Source organism: Falco punctatus (assembly GCF_963210335.1).
Source record: "Falco punctatus genome assembly, chromosome: 11".
NCBI classification, from domain to species: Eukaryota; Metazoa; Chordata; class Aves; order Falconiformes; family Falconidae; genus Falco; species Falco punctatus.
In genome coordinates, this window is record NC_137591.1 from 9021111 (window position 1) to 9038131 (window position 17021).

The following is a 17021-nucleotide window of genomic DNA, read 5'->3' on the forward strand; positions in this document are numbered from 1 at the left end:
ATTCTTTCTCTTACTTATCAGAAAATCAGTCGTCAGAAATCTAAATGTTCGGGGTAAACTTTAAAGGAAGAGAGATCCAGATCCACTTTTTTAAAAGAAATTAATTTTCTTTATATATGCAATCAAGTGACCTATATACACTGAGCTTGCAAGTGTTGTGCAAATGCAGAAAGGCAGGCCTTTAACTGCCTCAGAAGTTTGTAAATGCATTTAGCGGAGTTTCACGTGCATTGTAGTTATGATGCATATCCACAAGAATCTGTTAGGCAAAACATTTTTGCAGGCAGACTTTGTCTTGCTTTTTTTGGAAAACAAGAATATTAACACTTCCCAAGTCTGTAGAATTTTAAATTTATTACATCTTACTGCTCTCCTAATTTTTTAAAATTTTTTTTATTGTAACATGCAGAGACAAGATGGGAGGAAACAAAGTGAAGGTACACACAAAAGCATTGAAGCAGTTGTTGCTCGCCTTGAAAAACAGAATGGGATGAGTCTCAGTAATACTTCCAGCCCTGAGGAGGCTTTTATGGAGACTTCGGAAGGCATGAACAACATGGACGATGCTGTAGTTCCTCGGATTCTGTATGAAGAATTGCTGAGGAGTTACCAACAGCAACAAGAAGAAATGAGACACATTCAACAGGAGCTTGAGAGAACGCGCAGACAGCTTGTGCAACAGGCAAAGAAGCTAAAGGAGTATGGGGCACTCGTGTCAGAAATGAAAGAGCTCAGAGACTTGAACAGGAGGCTCCAGGATGTACTGCTTCTAAGACTAGGTAGTGGTAAGTGCTGGACTTAAATGGGACTAGTTTTAATGAATTTTTCAAGTGTGATCAATAGTAATGGAGACGTACTTGAAGAATAACACTGGTTGTTAAACTGGACATTGAATGTTAAAAGGGTTTTCTGCTGTGGCTGTACAATATGTGTCGAATTTGTATGCTATGTACGTCTGGGTTTTTCTTTAATGATAGTGGAGGTCTTTGTGCTGGTGTGGTTGAATCAGAGTTTCATTTTAAGCAGCTGTGTTGAAGAGTCTCTGACCTTCCAGTATATGCTGAAAAAGATAATAAAGCGTCATCTGCAAAATATACCAATATGTTCCAGTTTAAAAAGGAGAAAAAAAAAAAAAGAAGAAGAAAGAAAGGGCAGTGGAGTGAATATTTGGGCTAAAACTATTTTATCCTTTTCAGTTAGGGATTTTGTTTATTGTTATGTGACTGTGTTATCTTCCGTTTTCTGCCCCCCTCTTCCCATTAGTCGCTCATTAGAATGTGATATATTCCTGAACTTCTTAGCAGTGGCTTTAAGCAGCCATGCTATTTGAAAAATAATGGATTGTTAATTTATAGTAGTGTCCCATTTATCAACACGTGTTACAAAATGCAGGTTTGTGTAATTTGGATTTAAATTTTAAATATCTTGAGTCAATTGCTCATTTGTTTTGGTTTATAACAATTATTTAACCGTTATGTTGGAATAAATGGGAAAAAAAAGACAAAATAAAAAGTTCATCCTTTTCATTGAAGATGGTACCTTTGGAATACCTTCAAATATTTTACTAATTTATATTTATTTGCCATTAGAATGTGGTACTGCTGTGTTGAAGATTTGCTCGGTGACTGAAACTTGGTTAAAATTTGTGCATCCAAAATTAGCATGCTGTTTCTTATGTCTGCCTTTGTGTATCTGGAAACTTAATTTTTGCATGTAGATTGGATATTGGCTCTTCTACTTGACTTGAACGAGTGCATGCAGTTTGCATGTGGGTCTGAGTTACATTCATGTACAAACCTGAACCTGGGAGAGCATGTGCCTGTGCCGTAGCATGTGTTAAGGTGTGCCCGCAAGTTTGGAGCAAGGTTCTTGAAGTAGCATCTGATGATTTAAACTGGGTGTTTGATTGTGAATGCTCATCATTGTTACACTGTGCATAATTAAAATGTCATTACTTATTATAAACATTCTAGTTAACTTTTTAAATAAAACTAAATAGGCAAGGTTTCCACAGTCTGAAAAACACGATGTGGTTGGCAGTAGATTCCACTGAGCTTTCTAAAATTTTCCTTGGATGGAAAGATGTTTCTTCATCTGCAAGTAGTTAGCTGGAATTTATGTGAATGGAGCACCAGCCAGATGTTAGTAGGCAATGGGGCTGAACAGCATAAAATACCAATTTAGTTGGTAGACTTGACAGCAGTTTGAGTGGTGAGACCAGCAATGAAATGAAGACAGCTTCTGAATTCTGTCTTGTTTCTTTCACTTTAAGAAAGAAGGGATGCATTTCTTACTTGAGCTGAATCAGAGACCTTAGAAGCCAAAGGAAAAAAAAAAAAAAGACACCACCCCCTCCCCCCCAAAAAAAACCCAAACAAACAAACCAAAACAAACAAAACCTCTTGGAAAAAAAGCTGAATCTTCTCTAAATACTTGGCTTGAATTGCTATTGTATCAGTCTGGCACCTGCTTTACAACTGAAAATCAATCTCGATTACGTTGAAGACAAGGTCTTTAAATTTAGCCACGTACCTGGACAAATGAATTATAAGTAACTTCCAGAAAAATCCCTTGTTGTTATTGCTTCTATGAAAGTTTTCATGGATAGCAATGGTAGAATTTGGCCTTACTGGCTGTGTCTGTCACAGGGTGTGTGTTTCCCAAGAGTCAATGTGTTAACCACTGATTACTCAATTGCCTTTCCTTGTAGCCTCATTCACAGTCGAGAAACAAGCAGATTCTAGAAAGATCAATACAAAAATTTATGAATGGTTAGAAAGGGAGACATCTTCAGCACTTTATAAATTAGAGAGCCTGATGACAGTGTGAAAAAGTGCTACTTTCAGGCAAGGAATATATATATAAAGACTTCTTTAGTCTTTCTTACTTACCCAACCATACCTTATTTATAAGCTGGAAATGTGAATAATCTCTGAAAATTGTTCAGAAAATAGATTACATCCTGAATTCATCTTCAGTTGCTGCAGCAATCTCTTAAACCTAGAGTTTCAAATTACATGTAATTTATGTTACGCTGTACTTCCAGCAGGCTGGACTTAATGCAAACTAATTGCATTTCTGTTTCACCTTAGAGACTTCTGATTTCTTTGCATGAGATGACAGCTGTTTTGTGCTGATGAATTGCAGCTGTGGGAAATGCGTGCCTGTTGCCATTTTAAAGTTGCAGATCAAATATAGAACAGCCTCTTGAGCTAACATTCAGTCAAGTATTCAGTCTCCTAATTTCCCCATCAACTTGTTGATTTTAGTGAGAAGTAGACCTAGGCCTTCATCTCTGCTACTAAACTTGAGCCACTCTTGTGGAAAGAGTGAGGTTCTTCATCTTCCCCATGGTGACACTGAGTTACTCTTAAAAGAGAGCCTTGAAAGCAGGTGTGGTAAATGACATTAGTGAAATCAGTACTGATCCATAGGGATATATTGAAGCTTCTTTATGATTTTGGTGTGCTGTTGCCCAACAGATCCCTGCCTGGAGGAGGCAGGCATTTGACCGGGGCTCTAGGGCCCAAAGCAGTGGGGAAATGAGATGACTGTCATTGAAGAGGTTACAGTATCCCTCATCTGAGCTTCTGGGAGAATGTGTGCAGCCAAAGCCTCTTTTCCCTTACCCGCTCTGGGATCAGGAAGCCCTGTGATTGTAGGCCTTTGCAGTTTATCTTTGTTTTGTTGCACCTGGAAACACACTAATCTGGCCTTTTTAATCAATAGAGTAAGGTGATTTAGAGAATTAAATCACTGACTCTTCCCTGTAGGCCTAACTTTAAATAGTCCTTGGATTGCAAAAGATAAGAATTTCAATAACATCTTAAAAACATAGTTGTCTGCAGGGTAAGATCTATGCAGTTTACTATGGTTGTGTATGGCCAGAAGTAGTGAAGTTGTATCAGGGATAATGTTTGGGTGTTGTTCACTCCCTGATAAATACTTCATTTTCATGTTGTATTGGTAAGAATTAGTGTTGCTCTAAAGCCAGGAAGTGTATTTGCTTTCATTCATAAACATTCATTCATCAACACACGCACAGCCCCCCAGGTGGTTATTTTTAATCCCAGTTTAATTACAGTGATCCAGTTTACAGTGTAGCGGGACTGACACCAGAATAGGGAGAACAAAATGGTATATGTGGCGTACTGCATGTAAGGAGTTACTATTATCAGCTTTTCTAGATTTGTTTGGTTTTTTGATATTTAAAAAAAAAAAAGAAAAAGTGCAAGGTTTCTATCAAGTACAAGTACAGGAAGTACCATATATGTAATATTACCACCTCTCAGACTCCTCTTGTTTGCATTCAAATTCTGGTAGACCATGTGGAAAATGAGCTTGCTGCTTACAAATGTATATTGACCACTTTATCAGTTATTTTGGCTTATTTACTAGTTTTTGAATAGCTTGTAGCCTAAGATGCATTTTTTAGGAAAAGAAGTGGTGAAGGGAAGCCACCTACCTCTTCATCCTGCATTTGAAGTTGCTGGCCTCTCATATATTATGGAAACCTTACACTCAGAAAGAGAAGGACTTTGCAATAAAACATTTGTTTTCTTTTTACATTCTGAAGAACTGTCTTGTTTTTTGGTTGTTTTTTTTTTTTTTTTTTAATGATCCATATTATGCAAGTACTATCATTGTTGAGCCTTTAGTTAGTGGCATATATTTTTGTATGTTCCCTTTGTCATCTTTAAAATAAAATGCAGAGCATGAGAGCTACGGAGAGGAGAAACTTTTAGAGCATGCTGCGTGGTCAATTGGGCACACAACTCCCATTAGCAGTAAGACAATAACGCAGGTTGTGTGTCTAATTCACAACATGCTGGGCTGAAAATGCAGTCTTTAGTAGCTGGTGAAAGCAGCTGTGAAGACTGCCTAATCAGAGGCACATTTCTGTTCGGAAAGAAAAAAAATATCGGTAGAATACAAAAGAAGACATCTAAAAGGCTTTCTGTTGGTGACTTCTAAGCAAGCAGTAAGGCACGAATTGCAATAGAGGCTTTTCTGACCTGTTAGAACTATGTTTGTCATGGACTTTAATCGGTTGTTCTTCTTGGGGAACTCCGGAAACCAAATTCCAGCTGTGTCAATATATAACTATAAACAAAACAGTAAAAGACTTCTAAATGGCAAATAGTGAAAGTGTTTAAACTGAGGTAAATATGGAAGAAGGTGGTTGTACTTGGGTGTCTTCTCAAAGTGACTTTCAAAGCATAAGAAGGGCTAAGATAGCACTTTGAAGAACTTAAAGTACCAGCTAAATGATCACTTCCTAAGTTCAGGCTGTCTATTACATGCCTGCATCTGCTTGTTGAGGTGTGCCTATGCCGAGATGGACGGAGGCTTTGGGTGGGTTAACCAGTCTGGGTCTTTTCCCCAGTCTGAATCAGTTTAGCAGTCTCAAGTTTAGAAAGTTTACTTTGGCCTTATCATCGTATATGCATGACAGTAGAGGTGCTTATTAAAAGTACTATGAAATTGTAATGCAAACGGTGTGGTTGTCCTGATTTCTCTGTTTGTGCCGTGCTTGTATGGCACATGGCTCTTCAGATGCTCGTGGTGGTGGCACTGCAGTAAGCATTGTCTGAGTTGCTGAGATGACTTTTAGTTGTTGCTGAGTGTCAAGTGGCAGTCAGCTGAGAACGTTTAGCTAGCTAATGTTCTAGCTAAATAGCTGGGTGTAGAATAAGCTATAGGATAAACGTCAAATGCTGGCTATGGAGGAAATGATGATATCATGGTATAAACTCTTAAGTGAAACTGCACAAAGTAGGAAGAATGAATACTTTGCTTGTTCCAGGTACAGGAACTAAATATTTAAGATATGTGACTCAAGACCTGAGTTCTGGTGTCAGCTTGGCTTGCAGAGTTAGATCCATTCAGGGCTTGGTCTGTCACGCAAACACTGAGGAGTGGTGCTGAACCGTAACTGACCAGAGTGTTGAATTGGTGTTTGTTGAAGATGTCAGGGTTGGGCTACAGAGTGCTGCGGTGCTCCCAGCACCAACCTGGTGAGTTCATCCTCGTAGTTCTTGAAGTGGCTGATGACTGTGGTGTCCAGGGTCTAAGCTGGCAACCTTGCTGTGTTAACGAACCGCCATCCCTGCGTGGAACTTCAGTGACCGCTGGAGCTTCTCGTGATCCTAGAGACAGACATCAAGACACAATGATAGGCTTGGGGCCATAGCCTGTTCCTAGACTTCTGGTGTAACCACTGCAATGAATGGAATGATGAAATCCGGTCCACAAATTATTTTATTTTGTTCTTCTGTCTTTTTAGGAACACTTTATAAATTTGATCTGGAAAAGAAAAGTTGATGACTGACAAAATAATTATCTTCCTTTGAAGCCTCAAACGTGTGCTTCGTAGTATTCTGTTGTTTAAACTGTGTTTGATTTTTGTTGGTTACATTAAAAATAAAAATCAGTGTGTTGGATGGGTTGGACGATCAAAATTCTAATTTATGTGGTTTTTTTTAACCTTGGGCACTCATTCTATGCATGAAACTTTAGCATAAGTAGCCTAAGCCTGTTTCCTTTATAGCATTTCTGTCCATCCTCACTATTTTTAATATACCTCTGTTATATCCAAAGATATTTCATATTTCTATAAAATCTGTGATTCTATACGGATAATTTATGTAATTATCACAGTAAATTATGCAGGTTTCTATGCAATTAAGTAATTCTTATTTGAAGAATTACTATTGTTGCTTTTGGTTTATTATTTCAGTGTCATTTTAACATGATTTCCATAGTTTGCATTAAGCAATCTTACCCATATCTGTAATTGTCCATATGCTTTAATAATAAAATCAAACATTTAAATTAAAACTAAAAAAAATAATGTTTATAAAGCAGACTTACTTATCCTACTTTTATTTGTTGACGTTCAGAAGTAGGATTTTGGTTTAGACTCTTTTTAACTTTAAATGAACATGACTAATGTGCTATTTTATGCTAACCATGGATGATGAAGTGATTGATTTCGTATTCTCTGGGATAGCAGACAGCTCTCTTTTCTTAACTGTCTAGGACCTGCCATTGAGCTTGAAAAAGTAAAACCAGAATCAATTGAGCCTGAACCTGAGGTACAGAAGACCTTCAGTGAGGAAGCAAATACATCAACGTACTATCCTGCCCCCGTTCCAGTAATGGACAAGTATATTCTCGAGAATGGAAAGGTATTTTAAATTAAATATAGCATGAATAATGCGTAAATGTCCATCAGATGATTTTCTTGTGGAATTTTCTTGATCTCAGGGGTTTTGCATAGTGGCAGCTTATACAAACTTCCTCAGTTTTCATAAAGGTATGCTATTACGCTGAGGAAAATTATGAAATTACACAATTATGAACAGCATAGAAAATTATCCTCAGTGATGAGAGCATTGAATGCTGTGCAGCACAAGGAACATAATTATTAAATATGCATACACAAGCAAATTGGCATAGTCTTCAATTGGTGACATACGTAAATCTACCAAATAGAGACCAAAGTCTAATAACCCGAATTACAAAGTTACATTAGTCTATTTAACAGAAGTACTTTTTCCTGAAAGGTCTTTAATGTTTTTAATGTGCTGTAGTCATATTGCAAAGAAGCTTTCATGTTTTGGTTGAATTGGAGTCCAGTAGATAATTATGAACCCTGGAATTAAAATCGGCTCCCTTGAATCTGCCACTGACTTGAACTGATGTAGTGCTACTTTCCAGACACTCCTATAAAGTTGGTGAGATACCAGCTAGCTACAGTTTGCCAGAACCTGACTGATAGTTTTTCAGACTTCAGCATGTTCAACACATTGTTCACTCATCTACTGAGGCCTGCTTTTACAGCTGCTGCCATTATCATGAAATAAGCATTATATTTCTTTTACAAAACTATGTTCTTCAGAACTGCCTATGCAGATCCTGTTTCTTAGGATACGTATGCATTTGGTACCATAATCTGAGAACCTTTAAGGAGGAAATGTCCGTTTCAGCTTTGGCATATAGTGGAATTACTGCTAGAATAGCATGAAATACTACATTTTCAGATTCGTGTTATAAGAGTGACTGCACAAGTGTCTGTCATTATTGAAGATGAATTTGACATAACTGTGGAGGATGAAATGTGTGGGAAAAAGAGTATAAACTTGGTAGTTTGACAGGTATTTGGTTCGTATAGCTTTTCTTGCCTAGTATATTTAACATATGTCATTTGCTTGTATATTTGCACAATGAAAACCTCGCATGACTGAGTTTGGTTTATCTCCTTTTTTTCCACTTAAGGTCTGTGGGACAGGGCATGTCCTTTAGTGTTTGTATGCAGCTTTTCCTGCACCTTTATTTCATCTGCCAGCTTCTTGGTACTTCTGTTGCTGAAGTTTTCTCTGTCTTTATAAATATTAATCTTTCTTTAACTTTCTTTTTGTAATTTTTTTTCTTAAGTTTCTGTGTTTTACTGGGGCTTCAGCCAGCTCAGATGCCAGAAATGTGAACTAAGAATGTGTTTAGAGTGTTGGAGGGTGGTGGTTTATTTTTCAGTTTTCCTTATTTATGCCTTTTTTTCTCTATTCCTTTATTGACATGCACCACTAGAGTAGTTGAAATACTTTTTTAGAAATCTTGCCCTTTGTGGCATCAGATTTGATCTTTGTAGGATTCTTTTAAGGCAGATAAATCTCTCTTCTCCAGAGGGAGAATGGAGTTACTGAAAAAGAGCCTATGGCATTCATTTAAAGGAAAGAAAAGAAGAAAGGAGAGAAAAAAAAAAAGAAAGAAAAAGGTTCATCTGAGATGCATTTTAGATACGTTGCATGTGTTAGCACAGTTATGTTGGTGAGCATTGCTTTGAATTTGCTGTTGTTTCTGTTGCATTGTACTTGAACATTGATCCTGCAGTTGCTGAAATTGGGGGTAAGGTTCCCATTGATTTCATCAAGCCAAGGGTCTGGCCCATAGGGCAGCTCTTCCAGCAAGAAGGAAATGGCTTCTGAATTTGGAGTACAGTAAGCTTCCCATAGCTTTGGGAGTAATAGGAAACAGTACCGGGCCAGTTTCACGGAGAGGTAAACCGAGACATGGGCAGATTAAATTCCTTGCCATAACAGTGCTAGAAATAGAAAAAGGGAGACATAAGATTTCTGTGGCTGGCTGTCACGTAGTTGCTTTTACCATAGGTGTTTCATACAAGTGATAACTTTTTTTATTAAATGAGGCATGTTTGGTTAAGAGATGATCTGTCTGAAACATAAATATTAAAAGTTCTTCCTGTAACTTGTTGTTTTCTTTAAAGTAACTTAAAGCTAATGAATAATTTTGTACTTAAGAGGCTAAACAATCTTTAGCAAACAGAAACCCTAATTTTGGCAGAGGGGAATCAGGTTTTTGATCAAATACAGCAGTTGCTACAATTAGCGTAATGCAGACATCAAAAATTTGGCAATGCACAACATTCATAATCTTAGTTATTTTCTAACTAACTTAACACTCATTTTTACAGATGACTATTCCAAGATCAGAATAACTGAATTATAATTGTTATGTGATGGTTTTCTGAGCACAGACTGCTCAGTCTGATTGAAGTTGTCTTACAAAAGAGGTAAAGAGCAGCAAAAAAGTGTGATTTTTTTTAAAGCAATTATGAAGATGCTCAACAACAGAGAAGGAAGGGGAAAAAAAGAGGTGTTCATGTTGTGGTTATCACTAGTTCCATTTCTGTCCATTACAAAATCTAAATATCACGCAGACTTGTGAAAAGCTTGTTAGAATCCCTTTAGTATAGAAGATTTTGCAGGAGAGGCAGCTTGCTTTATGGTTTTATACTTTGAGGAAGTTAGACATTTTCATTTGTTTTTTGTAACATAGCTGGTAGCCAAACCATTCATATTTTTCTGTTTAAGTTTTTAAACAACTAGTTGCTTTTGAAGGATGCTGTCGTAATAAAAAATTTCTTCAGGTTATAGCCCTCATTAATAATTAAAGCAGGCTTCCATTTAAAGGAAAAATGGTATTTGATTGAATACAGGCAGTAAAATTATGGGTATATAAAATTTTACAGTAGCTTTGTCCAATTTTCATTGCGTTTAGTGGGACTTTACGTGATACTGTTCAGATCTGTATGAGTAGCAGGCACAGTTTATGCAATGCCACATGAAAGGAGTAAAACCATGAAAACTAAAAGCAAAACAGTTAAGGCAAACAGTCTTCTAATATGGTTTTACCATAGAATTTTGTTCATAGGGTTTTTTTTTAGTTTTGAGGAGGCAGCAAGTTTTTATTAAAGCATTAGTGTGACAGAAAGAACATCCTGATTTTATGAAACCTGAATTTAACAATCCCATTGATACATATTTTTGGTATTTTGCACTTTTACGGATTATGAGAAAGTAAGTTCTGTCTTCTTCCTTTCCAATGCAGTGAACTCCTACCAGTAATTAAACAGCTAGGTCACTCATTAGCTTGTTATGGACGATGAGCAAATGTGGGTTCAACTGAATGACGTTCAACACCATGTGAGCAAAGCTTTCTGTGTGCAGAGGTAGTTCAGGTGTCTGCACTGTGCTCCAGGAGTTAGGAGCATAGACGTACAAGGTGCAGAGTATTCTCCGTGGTTCCGCACTGGGCCAGCATCTGCATCCTGGCTGCACTCATGTCAGACCCGTGCTGATTACTAGTGCAGTTATTTCCCTTGATGGTGTCCTGGTTATCAGGACTATCAGCTCAAACATACATAGCGGCAGCCTAAGGATGGTGCTTGGATTCATGTCCTGCATTCATCTTAAGTCTGGAGCACTTGGAGTCTTGGGGTAGAGATCCGGTGTAGCTCTGTAGGAGTCAACCCAGCACAGTCAATGCTGAGCAAGACTACTAAGCATAACTAGACTCGAGCAGCTTCCTTTTGGAGACTACAGTGGCTTCACACTGCATTTCCCAGTACCTGCATTATCCTGCTTTACTACTTCAGCGAAATATCCCTACTCCCCATTGTCTGGATAACAGAAAGTTTATGATGTTGCAGCAATGGGTCATTGCCTTACCACAAAACAGTATTCCCCTGGATAGATCGATCATAGGTAGTAGGCCAACTTTGTGATGGAATTGGAAGTTTTACAGAGCTTCCAGACTGCCTTGGCTTATATTGAAATTGGAGCTCTCAAAATCCCTTCTGCCCTTCTAGTTACTTCAAAGAATTAGGATGAATTTTGCCAACAGGTACAGGATCTGACTTAGGAAGTATTTCCCTCTCTATTGCCTCTGAAATACGCTTTGGATAAATTCTGTTTCAGCCAAAGGGAAGCTTTATATTAAAGCCAATGTTTCATCTTGCTCCTGTATTAGGCTGGTGCAACTGCTTGGTTTATATGGTGTGCAAACCTTTATAATACTGGATGTGTTTACTGTTTCCTGCTTGTGTCTCTGTTCCTGACCATAGTCTTTCAGGAGATAGGCTGTGGGGGGGTGGGTTTGGGGGGAAAAGTAGAGAGTACGAACAACTGAATACAAAAAGGAACTATATCATATAAGAGGTTGACTTGAACTCCCTGACCCATAAAGTTGGAGAAGTTTCAGAATTAGGCAAAATGGATTTGTTCAGCCCTAATTACTGTTATTATAGTACATAATATTAATGTTCCTACAGCACTTGGATACTGTTGTGTGCTACGTACCATAGATAAGTTGTTATTATTACTACCTTCTAGGTCCATCTTGGCAGTGGAATTTGGGTAGATGAGGAGAAATGGCACCAGCTGCAAGTAACACAAGGAGATTCAAAGTATACAAAAAATCTAGCGGTTATGATTTGGGGAACAGATGTTCTCAAGAACAGAAGTGTCACAGGAGTTGCAACCAAAAAAAAGAAAGATGCCGTTCCCAAGCCACCTCTCTCACCTCACAAATTAAGCATTGTCAGAGGTAGGTTATTTGAAAACTTTTGCTTCCTGCTTTGGAGTTTTACCATTATCACTGAGTTGAAAGGTGCTTCTTTTCAGCTCATATAAAATTAACTGATTAAAAACTGTAATTCAAATTGCTATTGCATTGTGAAGTGCATACATATCCAGGAAAAGTAAAACACATTGCAATAGCTGTGCACAGTGCAGGCCTTCACAGCTGAAGAGTTTTACACTGACTTCAGTAAGGTTCAAGAAGATCATCACTTTAAACCACTTGCAGGACAGGACTCTGAGCCTGGAGAACAACACGTTGTTCTGGAATTCATTTATAACGTAATGATTTTTTAAAATGCATATATTCCTTTTAACAAGCCTGAGAGTAGCTTTACCACATTCTTTCATCCAGAATATAACCAACCCTGGCATGAGGCACAGAAACCATTATAGCTGTGACTATAAAAATACACATACCTTCAAAGGCAAGAAAGAATAGTCTTACCCTTTTAAGTGGAGAAAATTGAAATAGTAAAAATTAATTGTTGCACTTGAATTGGAATTTGAACAGGAAGCGTAAATCGCTGACATATCTGGCAGGAAAAATTGCAGTGACACTTTCAGTAACTGCAAGCCTGAGACCATGTATGTAGCCCTTTGAGAGAGAGAAGGCCTTCTTTATTTAAAATGAATAGTGAATTTCAGTCCCTTTGTATCATCATGCTTGTGTTTTGCATTCATTTCTGTCTCTCTTGGTGTTTCAGGCTTCTTTTTAAGTCAGAACTGAGTCGGTTCCTCATGGAATACATACCGAAATTGGATTTTTAGGTTTTGCGTCCATATTAAATTGCAGTAGGGCTGAAAGAAATCTCCCTGTTTGATTGAGCTTCATTATTCTGCATTTCCTGTTCTTAGTTGCTCTGTGCTCTTAACTATGAACTCTTTAAGAGCTGTTGTAATCTGCTTTGCAAGTACCATGTTTTGGAAGTAAGAAATACGATTCCTCTTTGAGTGTGTGCATGTGTCTGTGTTGTGTGGAGAAAAGCTGGAAACAGATCTTTGTACTGTCATCTTTCTTAATTCGTAAGAAATGAGTAAAAGAGATGGGTTTGTTGTTTTTTGGTTTTTTTTTTACTAACCCACTTCAAGAATATATGTGGAAGTGCAAGCTGTTCCATGCTGATTTTTCTAGTTCTGGCTGGGATCTTTTCGTACAATCTTAACACGTGTAGCAAAGTAGTGATGCACCGGCCATGTAAGGAATCCACTCTGTGGCTGTGGCTACCCTTGTCAGCTCCTAATGGGAAACAGAATTGGTTACCCAGATGCACACTTACAAGCACGCAGTAAAAAGGGGGTATTTTTCACTGGCCCATTGCAAAGAGCTTTGTATTTTCCCTGCTGGAGGCTGTTACTCCTCAGCACTGCTGGCAGGGCTGCTTATGTCAGAATTTCCTCTTCTGCTTCGATCAGGGCCACTCTGTGTTGCTTGAGCCATTTGAATGACAGCTGTCTTCTAACTCCCCTTGCTTTGACTACAGTGAGTTTGGGAGTCTGCTCCAACAAATCCATGGTGAAAGGCAGATGGGGCCCTTCCCTTTCTTCTCTTCCATACCTGCACATTTGCCAGGAACTCAGCTCTTCCCTGTTTCCTTGGTTTTATGTTTTCTGCCATACTTTTGCTTCCAGCCTCAACCCTCATTTTAATTCTACAGTTCCACACCCTGGTTTTCCATGTTGTTCTTTCTAGTGTTTCTTTCACCTTGTCTTAGACTCCCTTTTTGTTAGACTCAAGACTGTACAGTCTCCTTTTGAAACAAACTGCATGGCCAGTGTTTTAGGTGTCAGCAGACAGGTTTCCTGTATCAGCAGCACTGGGTAGCACATAATCATGATACTCCATGTTGTTGTGTCCTTTGCGTTTGTGTCAGTGTTAGCAGGTCTTGCCCCACCATGCCAGCAGTGTTTCCTGAAAAGCTTGAAGTGATCAGATAAGAAGTTGTAATGGAGAAGAAAACAAACAAAGAAACAAAAATGGGTAGCAAGTGGACAAATGGTGACTACCCAATGATTTGGATCAGGCATCACAAAAAGAAGTAAAGCTCCTTGTTGGTCTTTGAGGTCTGCTTGAATCTTTGGTCCAGTCAGAAATACGAAGGGGTATCTGTATGCTCCTCTAAAGCCAAAAGGCAAAGAAGCAGCAGAACCCCCAGTTCACTCTTTGGAGCCCCTAAGCCAGCTTTTACTGGAAGTTCACCTTACTAGGTTTTTCTGCTGCAACCTGGGAGTATCCCTGAGATTGCTGTAGCGCAAGCTTATGACCTGCAAACACTGCATTTCTTCAGGTTCTCAGTGATGTGCTGCCTCTTCGGTTTGTATTTCAAATCATAGTTATGCTGATATATCATATCATACTGATAATCAGCATTTCAGCTGATTAATTTTATTAATTTTATATTCAGTACATCTTACAACATAAAACTCACATTGTTTTGGATGTTCTCATCATTCTGTGGACACAGACTAACTTGTTTAAAATAGATTTTGGAACGACAGCATTAGCTGTTAATGTGTCTGATATCTCTAGCTTCTTAAGAATCCCTACTGTGTAGTATGTAATAAAGAAATTATAAAAAGTGTGATGCATGAGCACTGTTATAAACCTTATTAATGCAAAATAACCTTTTATAAAGCTTCTGAGAGGTTTCAAAACGAACTACAAAGCATGCATAGTACTTAATTTTCATAACTTTTTAATATGACGCATTAGAAATGTTGTAAACCATGTTAATTAAGTGATAATCTCTATGGCTTTCTGTATATGAAGCAATAAATGGCTACTGGAATAGATTACTAGGCAAAGCAGAAGAGTTTGTGTAACCAATCTGGGAAGCCTGCACAGCAAAATATATTGTTCTGGTTATGAAAACAAAAAAACCCAAAACCTGCCTGTCACTAAGCAGTTGGGTGTGCTGCACCACCTCTGATTTCAGTAACCTGCAGGATGTTGGCACTGAACTACAGGCTCTGTGAAGCAGAATTGTCTCAAATTTCGTTGCTCATTACTTTTTGCAGTTACTACTGTTGCTGGCTTTTGTATTCCAGTTAAGTTCACAAAGTGTATTGTGCAAACACGGAAGAAGGTGGCTCTTGCTCTGAATAATCTACTAATAAAAGCGAAATATACCCAGGGACAGGGTGTCCCGTAAAGACACAATGTGCGTTGAACAGTTTTAAAAACTAAAATAAATCAGTTAATGAATTCTAGTGGTTACTGCTTCTCTTCCTAACCATTACCATTTATTTACAGTCTTGAAGGTGTGCAGGTAGGAATGACTCTCAGGGAACTGCAGATAACAATAGTTCTGGTGAGACCGTTCACCTGGGAAAAGATTCTAAATATGCAGTGGAGATATGGACAAGAGTTAGGCAGCCAAGACTGGCACTGTAAAAGGTTGGGTTTAGCCTTGTTTCTGTATAAAAAGCCTATTAATGTAGTCACAGCATAACTGGAAGTTGGTCATGCCAAAGATTCAAGCCTGGTAAAAAATCTTGATTTTAACAAGATAGGCAGTGGATCAATGAAAGCTTCTGTTGTCTTGCAACAGATATACACGGTGCTTACTCAGTGCTGTCTGTATCTTGAGTAGTTAGCCCAGCACAGGGCTATATTCTTTTCTAAAAATATCCTAATGGCTCTTTCCTTTTTTTTTTTCTCCCCAGAATGTTTGTATGATAGAATAGCACAAGAAACTGTGGATGAAACTGAAATTGCACAGAGACTCTCCAAAGTCAACAAGTACATCTGTGAAAAAATCATGGATATCAATAAATCATGTAAAAATGAAGAAAGGAGGGAAAGTGCAAAGTACAATTTGCAATAAATTTTGGATTTTTAATAAAGTCTTAGTGTTTTACTTAAGTGTTTTTTGATTTGTGTGGCATTTTTGCTGGTGGGAGAAGCTGACTTGAAGCATTACTTTCCTATAACGGATTCATTTTTTGAGTGGTTCTGTCAAAAGCCTTTCTATGGTGTAACCTGCTTTTAAACAATGTAAGATATATTGTAAGTCCACTCACAATGAAACAGTGAATTTTCAAAGGTTTTTCCAGTGAGTTGCAGTATGTTACCTGCAGTTCTGTATATAGGTTGTGATTTTGCAAACACCAACCCGTTTTGCCTACATTTTGTTTTACTGGAGTTAGTGGATCTAGGCTGCAGTAAACATCTGCTTAGAAAGAACTGTAAAAAATCTACATTGCTATTGAAAAGGGGTTTATTGTATTTTACAAAGTGTTTTTTCTGAACTGAAATTTTAATCGTTTGTTTTTATAAATCTTTGTTTCGAACTCTTAACAATATATTTGGTCAAAACCACACAAAGAACGCTTCTTTTTCGCTTATTACCTTGTAGATAGATCACCATTGCCGTCGTAGTTTTTAAAAAACAAAACAAAACAAAACAAAAAAACGTAAAGAACCCAAAGCTGTAAGTTGAAAAATCATGATAATTTATTTTTAAAAATAAATAAATCTAAATGCAGTTCTTTTTCAGGCACCAAGGCACTTTGCAGATTTCTGGCTATGGTACAAAGCTCTTCAGTATGTCTGTATTACTGTTCTTGAAACACTGTATTTTAGTATATTTGTGTTTTCAAACAATTTAAAGAAGTAATCTTTAAATTACTATGCACTATGGCAAGATTCTGTATAATAGAAATTTTAGTACCAGTTTATCTGAGTCCGTAATTTAACAATGGGCACTATTAGCACAAATTTAAATTAAAAATAATTTTCTACATTGAAAGTCAGGCTTGTGATGCAAAGTTATAAGGAATAATTTGTTGTCTGAATTACACTGAATTACTGTCTGTAAGTGAAAGAAAACAACCTGAAGTCTTGTTTCACGAAGGATTTTGAGAATAATGTTTATAGAGATAACTTGGGGCCTGGACTGATCAGTTTGGAGGATTTGTTGTATTAGTGATCTTAGTTGACCTTCCGTTTATTTTACGCATGCAGATGTGATGATCTCCCTTTCAGACTGTCTGTTCCTGAGTATCAGTGTTTGTTTCTTCACTACCACTGCAATTCTGCTTCCTGTAATTTTGAAAGACCTACCATTTCTTATCGTCTTC

At 37.7% G+C, this 17021-nt stretch overlaps 1 protein-coding gene across 9 annotated transcripts in view; it reads left to right on the plus strand.

Annotated features, from left to right (window-relative positions):
- The window catches only part of BEND5 (BEN domain containing 5), a 557320-nt gene extending 541516 nt beyond the window's left edge, over window positions 1-15804 (plus strand). For 8 of the 9 annotated variants that reach the window (XM_080407659.1, XM_080407657.1, XM_080407660.1 and 5 more), the window contains 4 exons: window positions 410-785; window positions 7042-7190; window positions 11694-11907; window positions 15606-15804. In XM_080407659.1, coding sequence (XP_080263785.1) covers window positions 410-785; window positions 7042-7190; window positions 11694-11907; window positions 15606-15766 — 900 coding nt within the window. In that variant the 3' untranslated portion in view covers window positions 15767-15804. The remainder of the gene's footprint in view (window positions 1-409; window positions 786-7041; window positions 7191-11693; window positions 11908-15605) is intronic. The other variant, XM_080407658.1, reaches the window with a different exon arrangement.
- The last annotated feature ends 1217 nt before the right edge of the window (window positions 15805-17021 follow it).